The sequence below is a fragment of the Leptinotarsa decemlineata genome, unplaced genomic scaffold (assembly GCF_025532065.1).
Source record: "Leptinotarsa decemlineata unplaced genomic scaffold, Ldec_3_MD MMD2_tig00004307_RagTag_RagTag, whole genome shotgun sequence".
NCBI classification, from domain to species: Eukaryota; Metazoa; Arthropoda; class Insecta; order Coleoptera; family Chrysomelidae; genus Leptinotarsa; species Leptinotarsa decemlineata.
The window spans coordinates 4,996,216-5,013,173 of NW_027412606.1; the positions used below are offsets into that span (position 1 = coordinate 4,996,216).

Genomic DNA, 16,958 nt, shown 5'->3' on the forward strand with positions numbered 1-16,958 from the left:
TTCGTAGTTGATATCCTTCTCCACTCAGGCAAGGGTCTGATTCTCCTGGTCCCAGCCGAGATGCACATTCATAGCAACGAATGCTTTGACCTACATATTGAAATTATTAGTAGTAAATATGGAAGTTAAAGAGAGTACCGTGCCGTACACCGTACCATAACAGGGTGTATCTTAAATGTCATCATTATTTACAGATGGTGATTACTTTTGATATTTTATGAAAAAAAGTTCATATGAACGTGTTTCCTAACTTGCTTCGTTTTCTAGTAACGGGGTGTCAAAGTTTTACTAAAAATATTGTTCTCTTCAACACGCTTATAATAGTTTCACTTGTATATTTCGTTGTAACCGACTCCTTTGGACTAGATTTTGACTAACTTCAAACGGACAGATGTATTTTAAACTCTGTACACGTATCAAAAATTGCTGACAATACAATAATTTCATAAGTTTATCTCATTATCCTGATCAGGATCGCCGGGATTAAATAATTTTCTCACACAGTCTCTGTGTGAGAGCAAATGAGATAACCACATCGTCTGTGCATGCGTATATATTTTTATATTAAAACAAATGGACTTGTAAATGCAAGGTGAACTAAAAAGTAGAAAAGAAATAATAGTTTAAAAACCTAAAAAAAACGCGCTTTAATAGCAACACAAACTAAAAAATCAAAACTATTTCGAAACTGATTCAAGTCCTATGGCTTGATGTAACTAATGACTTTCACTAAGTCTGAAATCAGAAAAAATCTATTTACAAAAAAATTAATTTTGTGGTAAAAAAGCGTGAGTGACAATCTGGCAAACAGCTCCAAACCAAGTATTTATAACAATGGATATTTAGCACACCACCTGAAACTAATTATATCATTTAAGATACATAAATGTATATAAATGAATGAACTACATCAATTTTTTACATTCCTTTATGAAATATCAGAAGAACACATTTTCCCCTTATAGATTATAGAAATGTTTTGGTGGATTTTTGAGAGAAAAAAATATCCAACTTCTCTCTCGATGGTCTCTCTCGTTGGAAAACTGTTTTCAGTGATTTCTAATGCCCCCAGTATCGGTTAAAATTGAGGTTCTTCTAATTCTGATATATTCAATTTCAACATTTTTTAAATAAACACTGTATACAGATATTTAGATATAATTGTAGAACAAAAGGAAAAAAATATATCTTTCAACTGTTCGCCTAACTCAGTGATTAGAGTGCAATGATCTTGATCCAACTCTTTAATTGATAATTTTTTATTTATTTATCGCACGATTAGGGATACAAACACATTGAATCCAAAAAATATCAATTTACATGTGAAAGCTGGTGAGTAAACAATATATAAACGTATAGGTGTAAACGATACCCAAACTGAGTTTGAGTATAGCCTTGATGATGACAGTACGGCCAGCTGTCGAAAGCGCTCGCATATAATTAAATAGGAGTTATAAAGCTTCAAATCCTTTTTGCATCAAATGTTAATGTATATGTATGTTATGTATATGTATGTATTCTTTTCTTTTGGTAACCAAGTGTTGCCCATTTTAATTGTATGATTTCCTATAGTGCAGTATCTCACAGTACTGGATTCTTTGATGGTTCAATAAATCTTGATGTCGCCTGCATATAGTAAAAAGTTGGAATGTTCGAATCCTTCAACAATATTGTTAATATCTATAGATTATTAAGAATAATGGTCCCAAGTGACTTCCCTGTGGCACACCTAAATGTAACCACAAAAGGTTCTGATTGGTAACCGTTAATATCCACAACTTGATACCTTTCTGTAGTATATCACAATTCCACATCAGAAGATGCTTGCTGATCTATGCCGATCTCCGCAAATCTTTCAATGATCAGGTAATGACTTATTTTGTCTAAAGTCTTGCTCAAATCCATATAAATCACACCCACTTGCATTTGATCATCCATACTCTCTATCACATAATATGTAAACTCTTTTGAATTAGTATCAATGGATCAACGGAAAAAACAATGTTGTTGTTCTGTTATCTTATTTTGTGTATGACCTATAACAGTTCCATGCATAATTTTTTTAAACAAATTTCCGGGAATGCATAGTTTGCTAATAGGTCTATAATTTTTAATATTACACTTAACACCACCTTTGAGGAGCGGCATGACGATTTCCACTTACTAGGAAATATTCCTGTACGTAGGGATGAAAAAAGGGTGGTATCAAGTTATTTTTACATTTTTTTGTAAATAGCCCTGGTATGTCGTCCGGACCTGGAAACTTCCGGATGATTACACTATCAAGACGGATGTAAATAAAATAATGACGGATGTGATAAAAATAATGATTGCTGAAAGCGATAAAGCTCTGGCAAAATTTGAGAGAAGAAAATTACAAAGGCAAAGGCGACATCATCAACCAGGCTATTAAAAGAGAATAAAAGCTTATTTCGCCCATAAATTTGATAACACTTCACCAAAGGACATGTGGAAAACTCTCAAGTATAATAAGTTCATACCTGAATAGAAATATAATATACCGGAAATTTTGAAAAACCCTCAGTAACTGAATAGGTATTTTGTAGAATCAGTTCCACGAAATGAACCACCGCAAGATTTATTGAATTTTTGTAAAACTAAGAAACGGTTGATACTGAAATCAATTTTGACGAAATTAACGATGTGTTTGTTTACAAAACTATTAGGGAAATAAAAACAAACGCTAAAGTATGCGATGGGTTGAGTATTAAGCTGATATCACCCATATCATAAATTTCTGTTTAACTGAGAATTTCTGCCCAACTATCTGGAAGAGAACCATTGTAAAGGTTCTGCTTAAAACACAAAATCCAATGTAATTTAAACATTTGAGGGGTATCAGTATCCTGCCTGTATTGTCAAAAATCCTGGAGAGAGCCATGAATTTTAAACTTGAAAACCATAGTTTGAAATTTTCTCTGTTGCCTTCTGTTCAATCGGGATTTCGGAAAGGGCATAGCTGTTCAATCACCCTTCTACATATTGCGGATGATAATATAACGAAAGCAATAGATGAAAACAAATGTACGGTGTTAGTCCTACTAGATTTCAGTCGGGCGTTTGATACTGTTAATCACAATCTTTTGTTAAGCATTTTAGATTATAACGGTTTTTCTGCTAACGCTCCTGCATTATCAACAGACTATTTGAAAAATAGATAGCAACAAGTTAGTATAAACGAATATAACTCAAATATCTTATATATCAAATCAGGAGTACCTCAAGGATCCATACTCGGCCCATTATTGTTCTCATATATACATCCAACTTACTACAGGCTCTTCACACTTGTCAGATAAATTTATATGCTGATGATACTCGATTATACTACAGCTTTCCGGAGAAAATGGCAGACAATGCTTGTGACATTATCAATGCAGATATAAATAGATTTGTTGAATTGGCAACGGACCACTGTTTATTTATAAACCCTAGTAAATAAAATGTAATGATCTTTGGTCCAAGATTTTACCGTTCCATAGTGAACTTCTCTGCGAATATCTGCATTCGAAATGAGCCACTAGATATTGTTAGTGAAGCAAAAAATCTTGGTGTTTTGATGGATGTAGATCTGAGATTTGAAAAATTTGTGAATAAACTCTTACCACGTGCCCATTTTGCATTGAAAATCATTTATGGCAACAGACATATTCTGCCTTATTATGTGAAAAAGTCGTTATGTGAATCTTTGGTGCTTTCAGTTTTCAATTATGCGAATGTTCTTTATGGCCCATATTCAACCAATCAATACAAAAATAAGATTCAAAAAGTTCTAAACTCGTGCCTTAGGTTAATTTTTGATATTGGTCGGCGACACAGGATCCCATATAAGCTTCGAGAAATTGAATGGCTGAACATGGAGAAAAGAAGCTTACTTCACGCTGTCTAGTTTTTTTCCATAAAATAATTGTAACAAAGAAAACCTTCTAATCTTCATAGGAAAATCACATATCTTACGGATATCCATAAATTGAATATTCAATATAAAAATGATTGCAATGCCAAAATTCAAAACAGAAGTGTCCAGGCAGTCTTTCAGCTACTTCCAAATTTTTCGAAATTATAATTCTGTCACCAACCTCCTCAAAAAATTTCACAAAGTTCAAAACAAATATAGACTATTTGTTAGACTGAAATTAAATCAAATTATTGATATCTTGTAAGGAATAGGTAAAGTAAACTCTTTATATGAGGTGTTTATATTATAATATTATATATAACAATCACAGTTTTATTTTTGTTTTTTCTTTTCTTTTTATTGGTTCTCTTTTCAGGGTTAAGTGGAAAAATATTTTCCGTGATGTATTTCATTATGGAATATGCACTTCGCCCTTTCAATTGTGAGTTGAATATATAAGTTATGTTGAGTTTTTTGTTTTGGTTATGAAATAATAAAGGCGATATTATTATTATTACTTTCTTCAAGCATTGATGGACGATCATTTGCCAGAGGGTGGTGAATGTATTCATTCCTAAAATGAAAATAATTTACAAAAGCTTTCTCCGGCATTAGCTGACTGATCGTAAAAAATACTGATTGAAGTATATTTGAATTATTTTGTTTTTTGACTTTATATAATTCCAGAAACTTCTAGAATCAATAAATGAAATAAAAAAAAAATTAAAATATAACAAGTGGCACAGTTATTAAAAAAAACCTTTTTGAAAAATTTGGATAAAGGTTTTATTCATTTTATTTGAATCATGTTGTAATTTTGAGAATATCCATCACTTCATGACATATTAATCAAAATGTTTCAAAATGTCCATAAGATATTTTGTTAATAATCTATAAGACTCGATTAGCGAGTTGAGCACTTCTGCAAAGTTTCGACATTCCCTTGAAACAAGGGCATACGATATAATTTCAAAAATAAAACAGAATATCTTACCTGTTTCGAAGATGCCAAGCAAGAGTATAATAATTGGAAAGTTGAAACATTCCATCATTCCATAATTTTTGAAAACACATGAAACAAATGCATCCGTGTTACTTAGTTATCACGCACTGTTTCTGCAGTACTATCCAATTGAATTCGTTTAAAGCAGGTTGTGATTTCGAGCCCTACTCTAATTTCTGGTCAAATACGTAATGGCAGTAAAATTCATGGCGACGATCTTAAAAATATTCATTTTCACCTAATTACTCATTACTACAGCATAAGTTTGTAAACACGTCATGTATTTGAACTTAACGTTTCCCTCATTTCTCAACAGGAAATTATTTTATTTATATGTGGCCCTTGACAGAGATTGCCAAGCACGATTTTTGTTGACAATGTTGCCGAAAAATAAAATACACAAGCAATTCAGGTCAAGTTTATTCAAGATATTCACAACGTAATAAAAATACTCATCTTCATTGAACTAGTTTGACTGATTTCATATATAATTGGTACAATTAAACAAACCGACGAAAAACTTTCAAATCATTTTTTTAATGTCCCCCCTTTTATTTTTTGAACGGGACAACTCAGAAAATTGAAATTTGGGATAATGAAATTAATGCATCTGGGAAAAAAAATTAAATGGAAAGGGAGTCTTGTGACACATCATTTTGAAGCTCCTGACAAATACTTCACAACCCTAGAATATGAAGTCAAAATATCTTCGCCTACTACAAAATGGCGGAACATTTAATAATTTCCTGAAGACAAACATATTAATATCGATATTTCTAAAAATATCCCTTTTCATCTGCCATATGGCAATTCCAACAACCCGATAAGGTTTGTTGTTATTTTTCATTTGTAAAAACGACAAAAAATGTCAGTACGACAATGAACATCATTGTTCAGTTAGAATATTCTGATTTAGTTTTTGGTTTTACTAGTGGACAGGTATAGTTTGTCCATTCCCAATTGGAACGGCAATAAAAAGATGAGTACAGTCATAAACATTTCTTGCCTGTGGCCCCTAGTCGCCCAGATAATTAGTAAACGTGCTATCAAATGTAGTTGAGGAGTGAAGGCTCGGCTAGATGGACTGGCTGAATACTAATTTTTGTCGTTTCACAATATTTTTTTATCAGTGCCGTGTATTCGTGAGGTTAGGTGAGGTAGTGAGTGGTTTTGCAAACCGATTTTTGAATACTTTTTCTAGAGATCAATTACCCTAATACCAAACTGATATTTTTTGCACCCGACGCGCGTTTCGCTAACAAGGTTAGCATCTTCAGGAGAAGCAAATTGATACTGAATCTAAAGACAAGGGTTAGCTGTTTATATACCTAAATATACAAATTAACTTGTCAACAATAGATATAGCTTAATGGAGACCTTTTGAAACAAATGATAACATTACGTGTGAGGAATCTGTGTCAATCGACAGGGATCCGGAATTTGAAAATAAGGACTTACATGTTCAAGTTCAGCGAGTAATTTTAAATATTCATGAATGCTTGAAGGAGGAAAACTGTCACACTTCACAGAATGCTATTGTGAATAGAATATGCGAGTTAACGAAACTATCTCGTTCGACAGTTCTTCGAGTCATCAAAATAGAGGATGTCGTTGACCATACAATGAAACGAAAACAAAGGAATAAAAAATTAGCAAACGTTAATGGTGCTACAAAAGATGTGATTTGGCGAACAATTTATGGTATACACCAAAAAAATGAAGTGCTAACCTTGGAAATGATTGGGTATAAATTACTCGACTATCCCGATTACAATTACAAATCTTTAGAAACTCTACGAGGTGTCTTATTGTCTTGCGGTTTCAAATATAAAAAATTGAACAAACGGATGGTCATAATGGAATCGACACGCATTGTTCAACTCCGACAAGAATATTTGAGGCAAATGAAAAGCTACCGAGAATCCAGCAGACATATAATCTACCTCGACGAAACTTGGTTTGACACCCATGATGTTGTCAAATATGGCTGGGTAGACGAAACCAAGTATTGTGCTTTGAAGACACCTTCTTCAAGAGGAAAATGTGTTATAATTTTGCATGCCGGGAATGAAAGTGGTTTCGTACCTAACGCTTTTCTTCTGTCGGCCAAAAATATAAAAGATTCGTCTACTGATTACCACGAAGATATGACTGCGGCTTTATTCGAAACCTGGTTCACTGAGCAGCTTCTCCCAAATATTCCTCCAAATTCGGTTATTGTTATAGATAACGCTTCGTATCATTGTCGGTTATTGGCTACAATACCAAACAATAACACAAAAAAAGCAGATAGTGTTGATTTCACGCGAAATCATGACATGGAAATACCCGAAAAGATTCCAACGAAAAAGGTATTAGTGGCGACCATAAAACAACGTTATTTCAAAAAAGAGTATATTATTGATTCGATGTGTGAAACACGTGGTCATACTCTTACGTTTGTCTCCATGTGTTTTGATCACCAAGTGATCATCTTCAAGAGGAAGATAAAACTAGAAACTTCTCAAAACTAATGCTATTTATGCTATACAGGTACATCATACAGGTAGGTAATCAGTAATACCACCCATACAAGTGTACCACCCTAAATCAATTTTACAATTGGCATATATTTATTAAACTTGTAAATGGCTGAGTAGCAACATCGATAAGTTTTTTCAAAAGGTTTGAGTTGGTATCGAATATGTCGAAGCTTTTGGAGTTTTTCAAGGACTTTATTTCATCCATTACGTCGATAGCGGTCACTGGTTCAAAACAAGAAAAATATCTTGAAAACGCCTCATACTGTTTTTGGTTTCGTTACACCGACCGTGTGACATGACAAACTATCCTATATTCCTAGAAAAAATATAAATCTTGCAACCCTTAACTTTATTTTCCCCTGCAGTAACAAAAAATTGAAATACCTAACCTTTTTATTTTATTACCCTTTTTGAGTATTTAAAATAATTTCTGCAACATATAAGAGACGAAGAAGAGAAGCATACTGGTAGATGGGATTATCAACACTGCAGAAGATCTGTTACAGGGCCCTCCTGTCCCTTGCTGACAAACTGTACACTTGTTCTCATAATATTCAATTTTAGCTGATGGTGCACTCATGGTCTTCAAATTCTTCAGGAAGTTGTCGCATTCTTGACCATTCATGAGAGCATAACAGGATTTTATTGTAGTATATCGTTTTATATTGGCACTGATATCTGTAAAAGAGTGTGTGAATTATTAATTTTGTGGAAAATTATGTGATCTACAACGTAAATGTTACTGAGATTTAATAAGATCACTTCTGAAGCTATAAAATGACGTTTTTTTGTGAAAGTTGTGAACCTTGATGAACATATTTTCAAAGCGTCCAAAGTATCTTTTCTAACGCGATAAACTGAAAAATGACCCAATCAATTTTTATATCACTGTTTTATGTGAATTGGTTTGAATATGACGATGTTTTCCGTGAGAAGTCGGGACGGTAATGCTACCCTCCCTCCCACTGCAAACTTGACACAACTTCTGATATTATTTTAATCAGCTTGGTAATCATTAAAAACTAATAACGTGTTCCATTTAAAAATATGGGTAATTTCATGACTGGAAAGTGGGTCACCCTTAGGTATATATCAAATTTGTATTCAATAAATAGTGACATGAAGTGGGGTAAATGCGTAACTGGTGCGGCTATATTTATTATTATATGAATCAAATTACAGTTATTCACATGTAGAAAGAGAGAAGCGGTTGCTGTTACCTCTTTAATATAGATGGCGCAGTGAAATTGAAGAACCCGTCTGTTTAACCAACCGACAGAAACAGGTGTCAGCGGTAAACAATCAAGTAATGTTTCAGTTATTTTATTAATTGGACAATATTATGTTGAAGGCTGTAAATTTTGATAAGTACATGAGAATATACTTTGAATTCTATTTCAGACATAGAAATATTTAGCTTTTTTCATAAGTGTACTTAAAAATCATAACTCTGCTCTTGCCCCGTTGATATTACCATCTGGGGCCTGTGCAGACCAAAGTGGCGGGGAAACTGCATATCGGTCTGCTCTTGCCCCAGCTTCGAATGACCATTGAAATTTTGATGAAGAAATTTTGATTTTTTGTGATTTATTAATGTTTTTATTCTAGGTTTGCCATGGTCCGCGATTATGTTAGAACAACCAACAGAGGTGATTATTCGAGAGAATCGCTAGAAGAACCGGTTGGGGATATTAAAGGCGGACGTATTAATGCTTATGAAGCTAGCAAGCAATATGGTATAGGTACCATTAAACACAATAATGGACCATATAAAGGGAAGACGTGGGGTCGAATCAAAATCCTTTTCCGTCCCTTCAAGGACGGAACCCCCGGTGAAGATTGGTGTCTTGGGATCGCCAAAAGAAATAATTTGTCGATAAAGAAGCCACAAAAGTACGATAAAGTAGCCCGCAAAAGAAATAGTAATCCATTCATAATTGACACATACTTCACATTGTTGGAAAATACAATCAAAGAGTTAGGGTTTGAAAACGAACTATTAGCGCTCCTGGCAGTGAAAAAATATCTGTGTTAATTGCTGCTTCTGCTACTGAAGACATTGTTCCGTCATTAATAATTTTCGAAGGCAAAAATATTTGAGACCAGTGGCAGTATAAGTACATACTTAGTTTATTTTGTTTAAGAGTTTTTTTCCCTTTTACTTACTGCATTTTTACGAGTACAAAAGAGCTTGCTTAAATATTCCACAATACGAAGACGTTTCAATCAACCAAACCCTTGCTGAAAATTCCACCAAAAGATGTCTGTATTTTTCAAAGAAAACAACTCTGAACCAAGCAAGATAACTGAATGCGGCGAAAAGCAGTTGAATATAGATTTGTTATGAATTACGCTCTTGCCCCGTAAAGAAGGTTTCATTATGCTTGTAACTGGCCCCGTTTTGACGGGAAAGTGCGGATTATTGACACGTAGTGAAATTTTCTGTTATTATGTGAGTATAAAAGTAAAAACGGGGTCAGTGATAACAAATTTTCCGAAACAATACTTACGTAATGCTTTGTTCACCAGCGATATAACGTATTCCTGTTACACTTCGAAAATGTATAGGTTTATAATCTAACTTTATAAAAACCAATCTGCACTTACCCCACTCCACCTTGAATCAAAATAAAAAATCGGTCTGCTTGCAGTTTTCAATAATATCTTGGCTTTAGCCAATAATATAAATGTATACGTTACTTCATGAACGCGCTATATTAAATATACTTTACCTTCGTACAAATAAGTTGCAGTTAAACATTGTGCAGGATCCTGGCATTTTGTTACAGTCTCCAATCCTTTACAAGGATTATCAGTAGGCTTTGAAAGTGTGGTGGTATTGCACGTGTAGCATTCAAGGGAATAACCTGCAAAATATTTGATTTCTGATAGAATGTATTCCTTGTAGATATGCAACAAACATCACGTGAAACACTTCATAGTAGTACATCGTATATTCTACTTTTTAAAATTCTTCCACAGCTAATGATACACGTAAAATTACAACAAATATTCTTAGATTCTTTCTGGGTTTCAACCTTCTACATTATGAGAGATATGAAATAATAAAAAGTTTTATATCTAGCTAATTCATACGAATTGAAATTTATTTTTCCCTTTTAAACGTTTTTCACCAGCAATCTAGGAAAGTTACATTTCATTCACTTCATTTTATTTGAAGTATTCCTCAAAAATATATGTACCTAATTCATATATATACAGTGTGTCTCACTTCTCATGGAAACACCCCCGTATCTTCCGTAATATTCGAGGTAGAACTATGAAACTCTCAGGACTGATGGAAATGCTCAAATTGCACCTACCACCTGAATGGGGTTGGATACACTGTCCGCCACTCGCGATGGAACACCCCATTTTTACGGTAAAACATATTACGGCGCAAAATATTTCGCTTCCAATACTTGAACCCCTTCATTCTATCTGCAGAGTACTCTCAGGTATGAAAGATACAGATGCTGTGAGATGCTATCATCAATTTTGAGCCTATCTGAGGAAAATGTCACAGCACCACATTCTCAGATTATCGAGATAGTGTAAAGCAGTGTATGAAAAATTATCGATAGCCGCATCTATTATAACTGAAGATTATTCGTTAAACTAATTCTGGTTGCTGACCATCCAAATTATATCCCAACCAGTAGTGAGAGGCTCTCAATTGATGAGCAAAAACTGCAAAAAATGGAAAAAATCTATATTCAAAGGTTCACATCTCGAAAACTGTACTTTGAGCTTTGGCTGTCGACACTTTCAATCAGCACATCAAGAACTACAACATATCAAAATTTCGCCAAAAATCAAGGTAAGCCATTTCTCATAAGAAATGTGCGGGGCCCTTTATCAAAATATTGAGGAAACATTTTACCATCTGAAACAAAATTAATCTTCATACTCATTGCAACACCGAAACAACTGTCAGGTGGACAGGTAGAATTTAGATTATTTCACCTACTTGCTGAATTGTTGTTTGAAATCATTTGAAGGGATTGAATTACATCAGTTTCATTGAATCATGCGGTGCCCTGAAATCACCATGGAAAACAGTTGCTCATTGATATTTACTGTCGACCTGACAATATTGTTGAAAGATCTTGTTGTATTAACCCCAGAACAGTTTTCATTGCATTTGTTGTTTCTAGTATTGTTGTTCTTTGAATCACCGTTGTTCCTGTTGTTTCTGCCGTGTTTTTGTTCCCATTATGTTTATTGTTCCTGTATTTGTGTTGGATATTGTTCCCGTTTTCCAGTTGTTTTATGATCGTGAGTTCCTGTTCATATTTTTATATTTCTGAAGTTCCCATTTTAACTGATATCAGCTCATTTTGATTGACAAAGTTCAACATGGCACGTCTGTCACTTCAAGCAAAAATTGGAATTGTTTTAATTGTTGGTGAAGGGGTGAGGTCTTATCGTGAAGCGGCCGCTGAATTTAATAGAAGACACCCGCTAGAGGTAGCTGTATACCCTGGAACTGTACATAAAATATATAATCTATTCGTGAGTACCGGCTAAGTAACAAAGGACGGAAAAATTGTTAAACATCATATTGATGATGATACGATATTGGCGGCTCATTAAGCTGATCCTAGAATTAGTTTGAGAAACTTATCGCTTCAACTCAATATGAGCCGCAGAATGGAGGTGTTTTAAAGAGGCATAAAATGCATGCGTTCAAACCCAAATTTTTACATACTTTGCACGAAGGAGATGAAATCCGCCGTATGGAGTATTGTTTATGGATGCAGGGAAATTATCTCAATGACAGGAATTTTTTAAAGTATATCTTATACAGTGATGAGGCTACCTTTATCACGAATGGTGTTGTATCTTCCCAGAACATGAGGTTTTGGGCTGAACAAAATCCAAATTGGGTGGTGAATTGTAGAGACCAAATATCTCAGAAAGTTAATGTGTGGTGTGGTATCCTGAACGAAAATATTATCGGGCCATTTTTTTTCGATCAAAATTTAAACGGACGACTATTCGTTGATTTTCTCGAAAATGCATTTTCCGATGTGTTGGAAGAACTACTTTTGGATGTGAGACAGCATGATATTTCAGTTAGTTGGTTCACCAGTTCACAATAGTGGCATAACAAGGATTTGGTTGAATAGGAATTTACCTATGAAATGGATAGGACCCAATAGCCCTCTCGTAGTATGGCCACCACAACCCCCAGATTTAACTCCACTGGATTTATATTGGGAAACTTGAAAAATAAAGTTTATAAGGATAGGCCAACAAATAAGGAAGATCTCCGTGCAAGAATTATATAAGTGTGTAGAGAAATCACACCTAGAGAACTGAGAAGAGTTGGAGGAAATAATAGAAGGCGCATAGAAAAATGTGTTCGATTGGAGGAAAATTTCATAGAAGGCACGAAAATATAAAATTGTCAACAGTTGAATCATTTGAAATTGATTGTTTTTATTTTAATTGAAAATGTGATTTTGAAAGTAGTACTTCGAAAGAATTTTAAACTACATAACATTTTTCGCCACAAAATATCTTTGTTTTTTTTTAAATACTGGAAAAATGAGAATATGAACTAACATTAACCATCTTAAAATCTCACTGATTACATGTTTCCGTTCCTCTAACAAAATTACCATTTTCTCTCTTATTGAGAAGGAATAACTTTTCTGACAACAAAATAAAAAATAAATTATTTATGTGAAAACAAAAGTCGAGTTTCTCTTAAACAATTTCGTTCATGTTTTGATGTCAAAACCAAAAAAAATCTACTTCAATTATTACGGAAGATACGGGGGTGTTTCCATGAGAAGTGAAACAAATTCGGAATTTTCAGGACTGAAATTTTTTCAGGAAAAAAAGTGTAATCGTAGTAAGTTGGTAGTCCTGATCACGACTCTGAAGGAATTTTGAGCCTATTTTACCCCCTAATATGTTTTACCGTAAAAATGGGTTGTTACATCGCGAGTGGCGGAAAGTGTACATCACTTTGTCCAACCCCATTCAGGTGGTAGGTGCATTTTGAGCATTTCCATCAGTCCAGAGAGTTTCATCGTTCTATCTCGAATATTACGGAAGATACGGGGGTGTTTCCATGAGAAGTGAGACACACTGTATATATATGTTAACTCGAAGATTCTCACGGATAAAGTATGAGCTGTTTTCTCGGGTTTCGCTCCGTGTTCTGTTTATTTTATCCCCATAAGAATTATTTTCACAACGTTTCGGCAAAGTCTCATTTGCCATCTTCTGGTGATGTCTGGTTGAAAAAACCATACTGTACTTAGGCTGTACTTTTCATTGTCCAATAACTTGCATTTTTTTATCAAGATCATTATTTTCTGGACGCAATTTCAATAAATGAAAAAAGAAATGTTAAACACCTTTAAGACTCTTTAACGGTGTTCGTAGTGGTGCCGCTACTGATCATTTCTCATTCTTGCAATGAAAGAAATCAATAAACCCGTAAACTTATTTTACTAGGTAAGATGTATGCAAAAGTGGTAAAACAAAAATATATCAGTAGCGAAATTTCCCAGAAACATAGGTATTAATTAACACACTTGACCATTCATTATGTTGTTGAATGGAAATAGATTGGATAAACAATAATAATATGTTGCAAAGCTCACCTGATTTCAAACTGCACAATATCAAAGCAACACTGAAGACTAAAGTCTGAATTTTCATATTGGCAAATCTTATTTTGGTACCTAAATTATGAAATAATTATAGTAAAGAGTATGTAATAACTTTACTGTTAAGTTACTGAATTCCTGTCGATTTGGACATTTGTCATTGGAACGGTTGCGCAGCACGAAATTGACCGAACCAGGCTCTCGTTTACATAATATATTAATAGGACAAGAAAAGGAGATGAACCATGAGCGTAGTGAGAAAGGCCTCTGTTGTAACATAACACCCGTATATTAATTCTGCAAGCATAGAATGTTTAGGAATTGAAATGGAGCTGGCTCTGAGAGGTACTTCTAATTATAATGAACATGCCGCTGTAAATATATTAAAATTAGAACCTATTGATCAAATTCAGTCTAATAGAGAAATGTTATCACCCGAAGGCCATTGTGGATAGATTCGAAACGTCGTGAAGTAAATTGGCTTGTAATCTTTTAATTTCGTCCCGTGTTAATAGTTCAATTTTTTGGTTGTTGCTTGTATTTTATTTCATTGTAACCTTTTTAATTTTTTACAGATTCTTTCAGGGATTTCAAATCAATTTATATAATGTTAGACAATGGAAGCCCGAACTAATGAAATGCAGAGAAATGAAAATTGCAAAATCAATTAAACAAAAAGCTAATCTCATAATGAAGCGACTTTTTCGTGAGCAGATAAAGGTCGAAGGGTTATTGAGTTGATAAAAACAACTTCACAGGCAAAACTCTAGATTTCCTTAAATTTAGGAAGCTTCCATAACCTGAGGAATGATCCTACAACTCTGTACGAGGGAGAGAGGTAAAGGAAACCCTCAAGACAATAGAGCTGGTTATGAATGGAAGATGGAAGTGATAAATGCAGGGCAGTGACCACCCAAACTCTCCCATTAAATTACATAAAACCAATTTCCCGATTAGACGTGTGGTGTCGTTTATAACGGTTCCAAAATTAATTCAAACCTATACTAATTTCAAGCCGCCCGCAATTTAGTATAAATAATACATATCAATTAGTGAATGATATTTAAAACGTAACTCTTCCTGATAACGCTAAATTGATTTCATTCAATGCCCACCAATAATACCGCTCTTCTTTCAAAAAAGGGATGCTTGGACGTGGCTTACAGAACAAATAACAATTCAAGCAAATAAAGTTCAAAACTTTATGTTGGCCAAACGAGGAGGATTTTTTCCAAACAAATTAAAGATCATGTAAGTAGTTTCTTGAATAGAAGTATTAATTCCACATTTGCCAGCTATCTTTTAGCAGGAGGACATGAGTTCAATCACGACTATGACGTGTTAAATTTGGAAGGAATATGCCACAAAGTGGTCGACCTACAGTAATCCAAGACGAAGATTTTAGGACCCTGGTGGAGACTGACCCATTACAAACAGTGCGTGGAATAGAGGAATAACTAGGCGTCAACTCCCATGCGGTTTTTGATGGCTCAAAACGTATTGGAAAGGTCAGAAAGCTCGAAAAGTGGGTGCTCCACGATTTGAACGATCGACAGAAATTGCCACGTTTCAAGGTTCACTCTTCTTTGCTTTCGCGTAACCAAAACGATCCTTTTTTGGATCGTATCGTCACGTGTGATGAAAAATGGATCCTCTACGACAACAGGAGACGTTCAGGACAGTGGTTGGACACCGATGAGCCACCCAGGCACTTCCCAAAGACGAAAGTCCACCAAAACAGCCGATGGTTACTGTATGGTGGTCAGAGTCAAGTGCAATCCACTATAACTGCAGCCGGGCCAAACCAAAATTAATTCTAGTTAAATGAGTTGAAGAGTTTAGAGGGACAGATCCGCCACTGTAATATCAATTGTTACTTTATATAAAATAATGTGTTTATGTATTTCGTTACTTCCCAATGTCATGTTGTGGGCAGATGAATACGTGTAGCACGATTGTATTCGCTGGTACTTTGATATTCTGTGGTTTTTCGGTTTTTGTTATCAAAAACTAAACAGTATTAGCTGTTGGCTCTTTGACGCTTGTAACGAATTTTGTCGTGCATAAAATGTTTACATCAGATTCAAAAATGATTAAATATTTGAGTAGAGAATGAAGACATTTTTACAAAGCCCACAAGCCCACAAGAATTTTTGGTGAATGAGAAAAGTGTTTATTTCAGATTTATCACAAGCACTTATCTTCTTTTCAGAAATGCGATCCTCATTTTAGAGCTACTGAATTTGGAATTGAAATTTTGACGCATGATGTATGATGTAATACTATACCTAATATTTTGGGTTGCCGGTTTCATGTTTTTTTATAAATAAGCACAGTAACTGAAAAAAAAATTATTCCTTTTGGCTGTTTCATACTGTATACAATCAATGAACTATAAGTAATGAAAAATGAACATACTAATTAAATAATTATTTAAATCAATCAATTAGATATTTTCCTATGCTTATTAATGTCTATCTATTGAAATCCAGTTCACAACAAAGACATCTCAAGAAAAAATCACAACAAAACAGTAACTGTGTAAATTTCGACAAAACAAAAACTTGAGTTGTTAAAATGAGAAACATTTCGAAAACTTTGTGTCGCGGGTGACCGTTTTTATCAACAACGAAATGTCACGTCAGCAGGCAAAAAGATTAAATTGTTTTGGTGTTTTGTCTGTGTTTTTATAAACAGAGTTCACTATGTGAAAATGGTCGACGACAGCAACAAGCAACTATTCAGTTCACTATTTTGTTTTGGTGTGTGACTTTGTGTGACACTATTACATTATTTACGATGTATTTCCACCAAACAGACTCGCTTGCGACTAATTTCTTTTTCAAAAACAGAAACAAAACACTTGTTTCAGTTTCGAGTCGCAT

At 34.2% G+C, this 16,958-nt stretch overlaps 2 protein-coding genes across 5 annotated transcripts in view; one reads left to right on the plus strand and one right to left on the minus strand.

Annotated features, from left to right (window-relative positions):
• LOC111503018 (uncharacterized) overlaps window positions 1-9,934 on the plus strand; it is a 32,054-nt gene extending 22,120 nt beyond the window's left edge. The window contains exons 1-2 of one of the 2 annotated variants that reach the window (XM_023157217.2): window positions 653-1,866; window positions 9,053-9,934. In XM_023157217.2, coding sequence (XP_023012985.2) covers window positions 1,835-1,866; window positions 9,053-9,479 — 459 coding nt within the window. In that variant the 5' untranslated portion in view covers window positions 653-1,834 and the 3' untranslated portion in view covers window positions 9,480-9,934. Of the gene's footprint in view, window positions 1-652; window positions 1,867-9,052 lie in introns of those variants that run through there. The other variant, XR_012466345.1, reaches the window with a different exon arrangement.
• Window positions 5,327-14,367, minus strand: LOC111503019 (uncharacterized). 3 transcript variants are annotated; one of them, XM_074178822.1, is made up of 5 exons: window positions 14,205-14,367; window positions 14,068-14,148; window positions 10,177-10,311; window positions 7,850-8,122; window positions 5,327-7,760 (listed from the first exon to the last, which is right to left on the minus strand). In XM_074178822.1, exons 1-4 carry the CDS (start codon window positions 14,350-14,352, stop codon window positions 7,863-7,865), a joined length of 624 nt encoding a protein of 207 aa, XP_074034923.1. In that variant the 5' UTR covers window positions 14,353-14,367; the 3' UTR covers window positions 5,327-7,760; window positions 7,850-7,862. The 3 variants fall into 3 exon arrangements, with proteins under 3 accessions (XP_074034923.1, XP_074034922.1, XP_074034921.1); XM_074178821.1 differs by having other exon boundaries at window positions 7,834-8,122; XM_074178820.1 differs by lacking the exon at window positions 5,327-7,760 and having other exon boundaries at window positions 7,775-8,122.
• Between the last annotated feature and the right edge of the window lie 2,591 nt (window positions 14,368-16,958).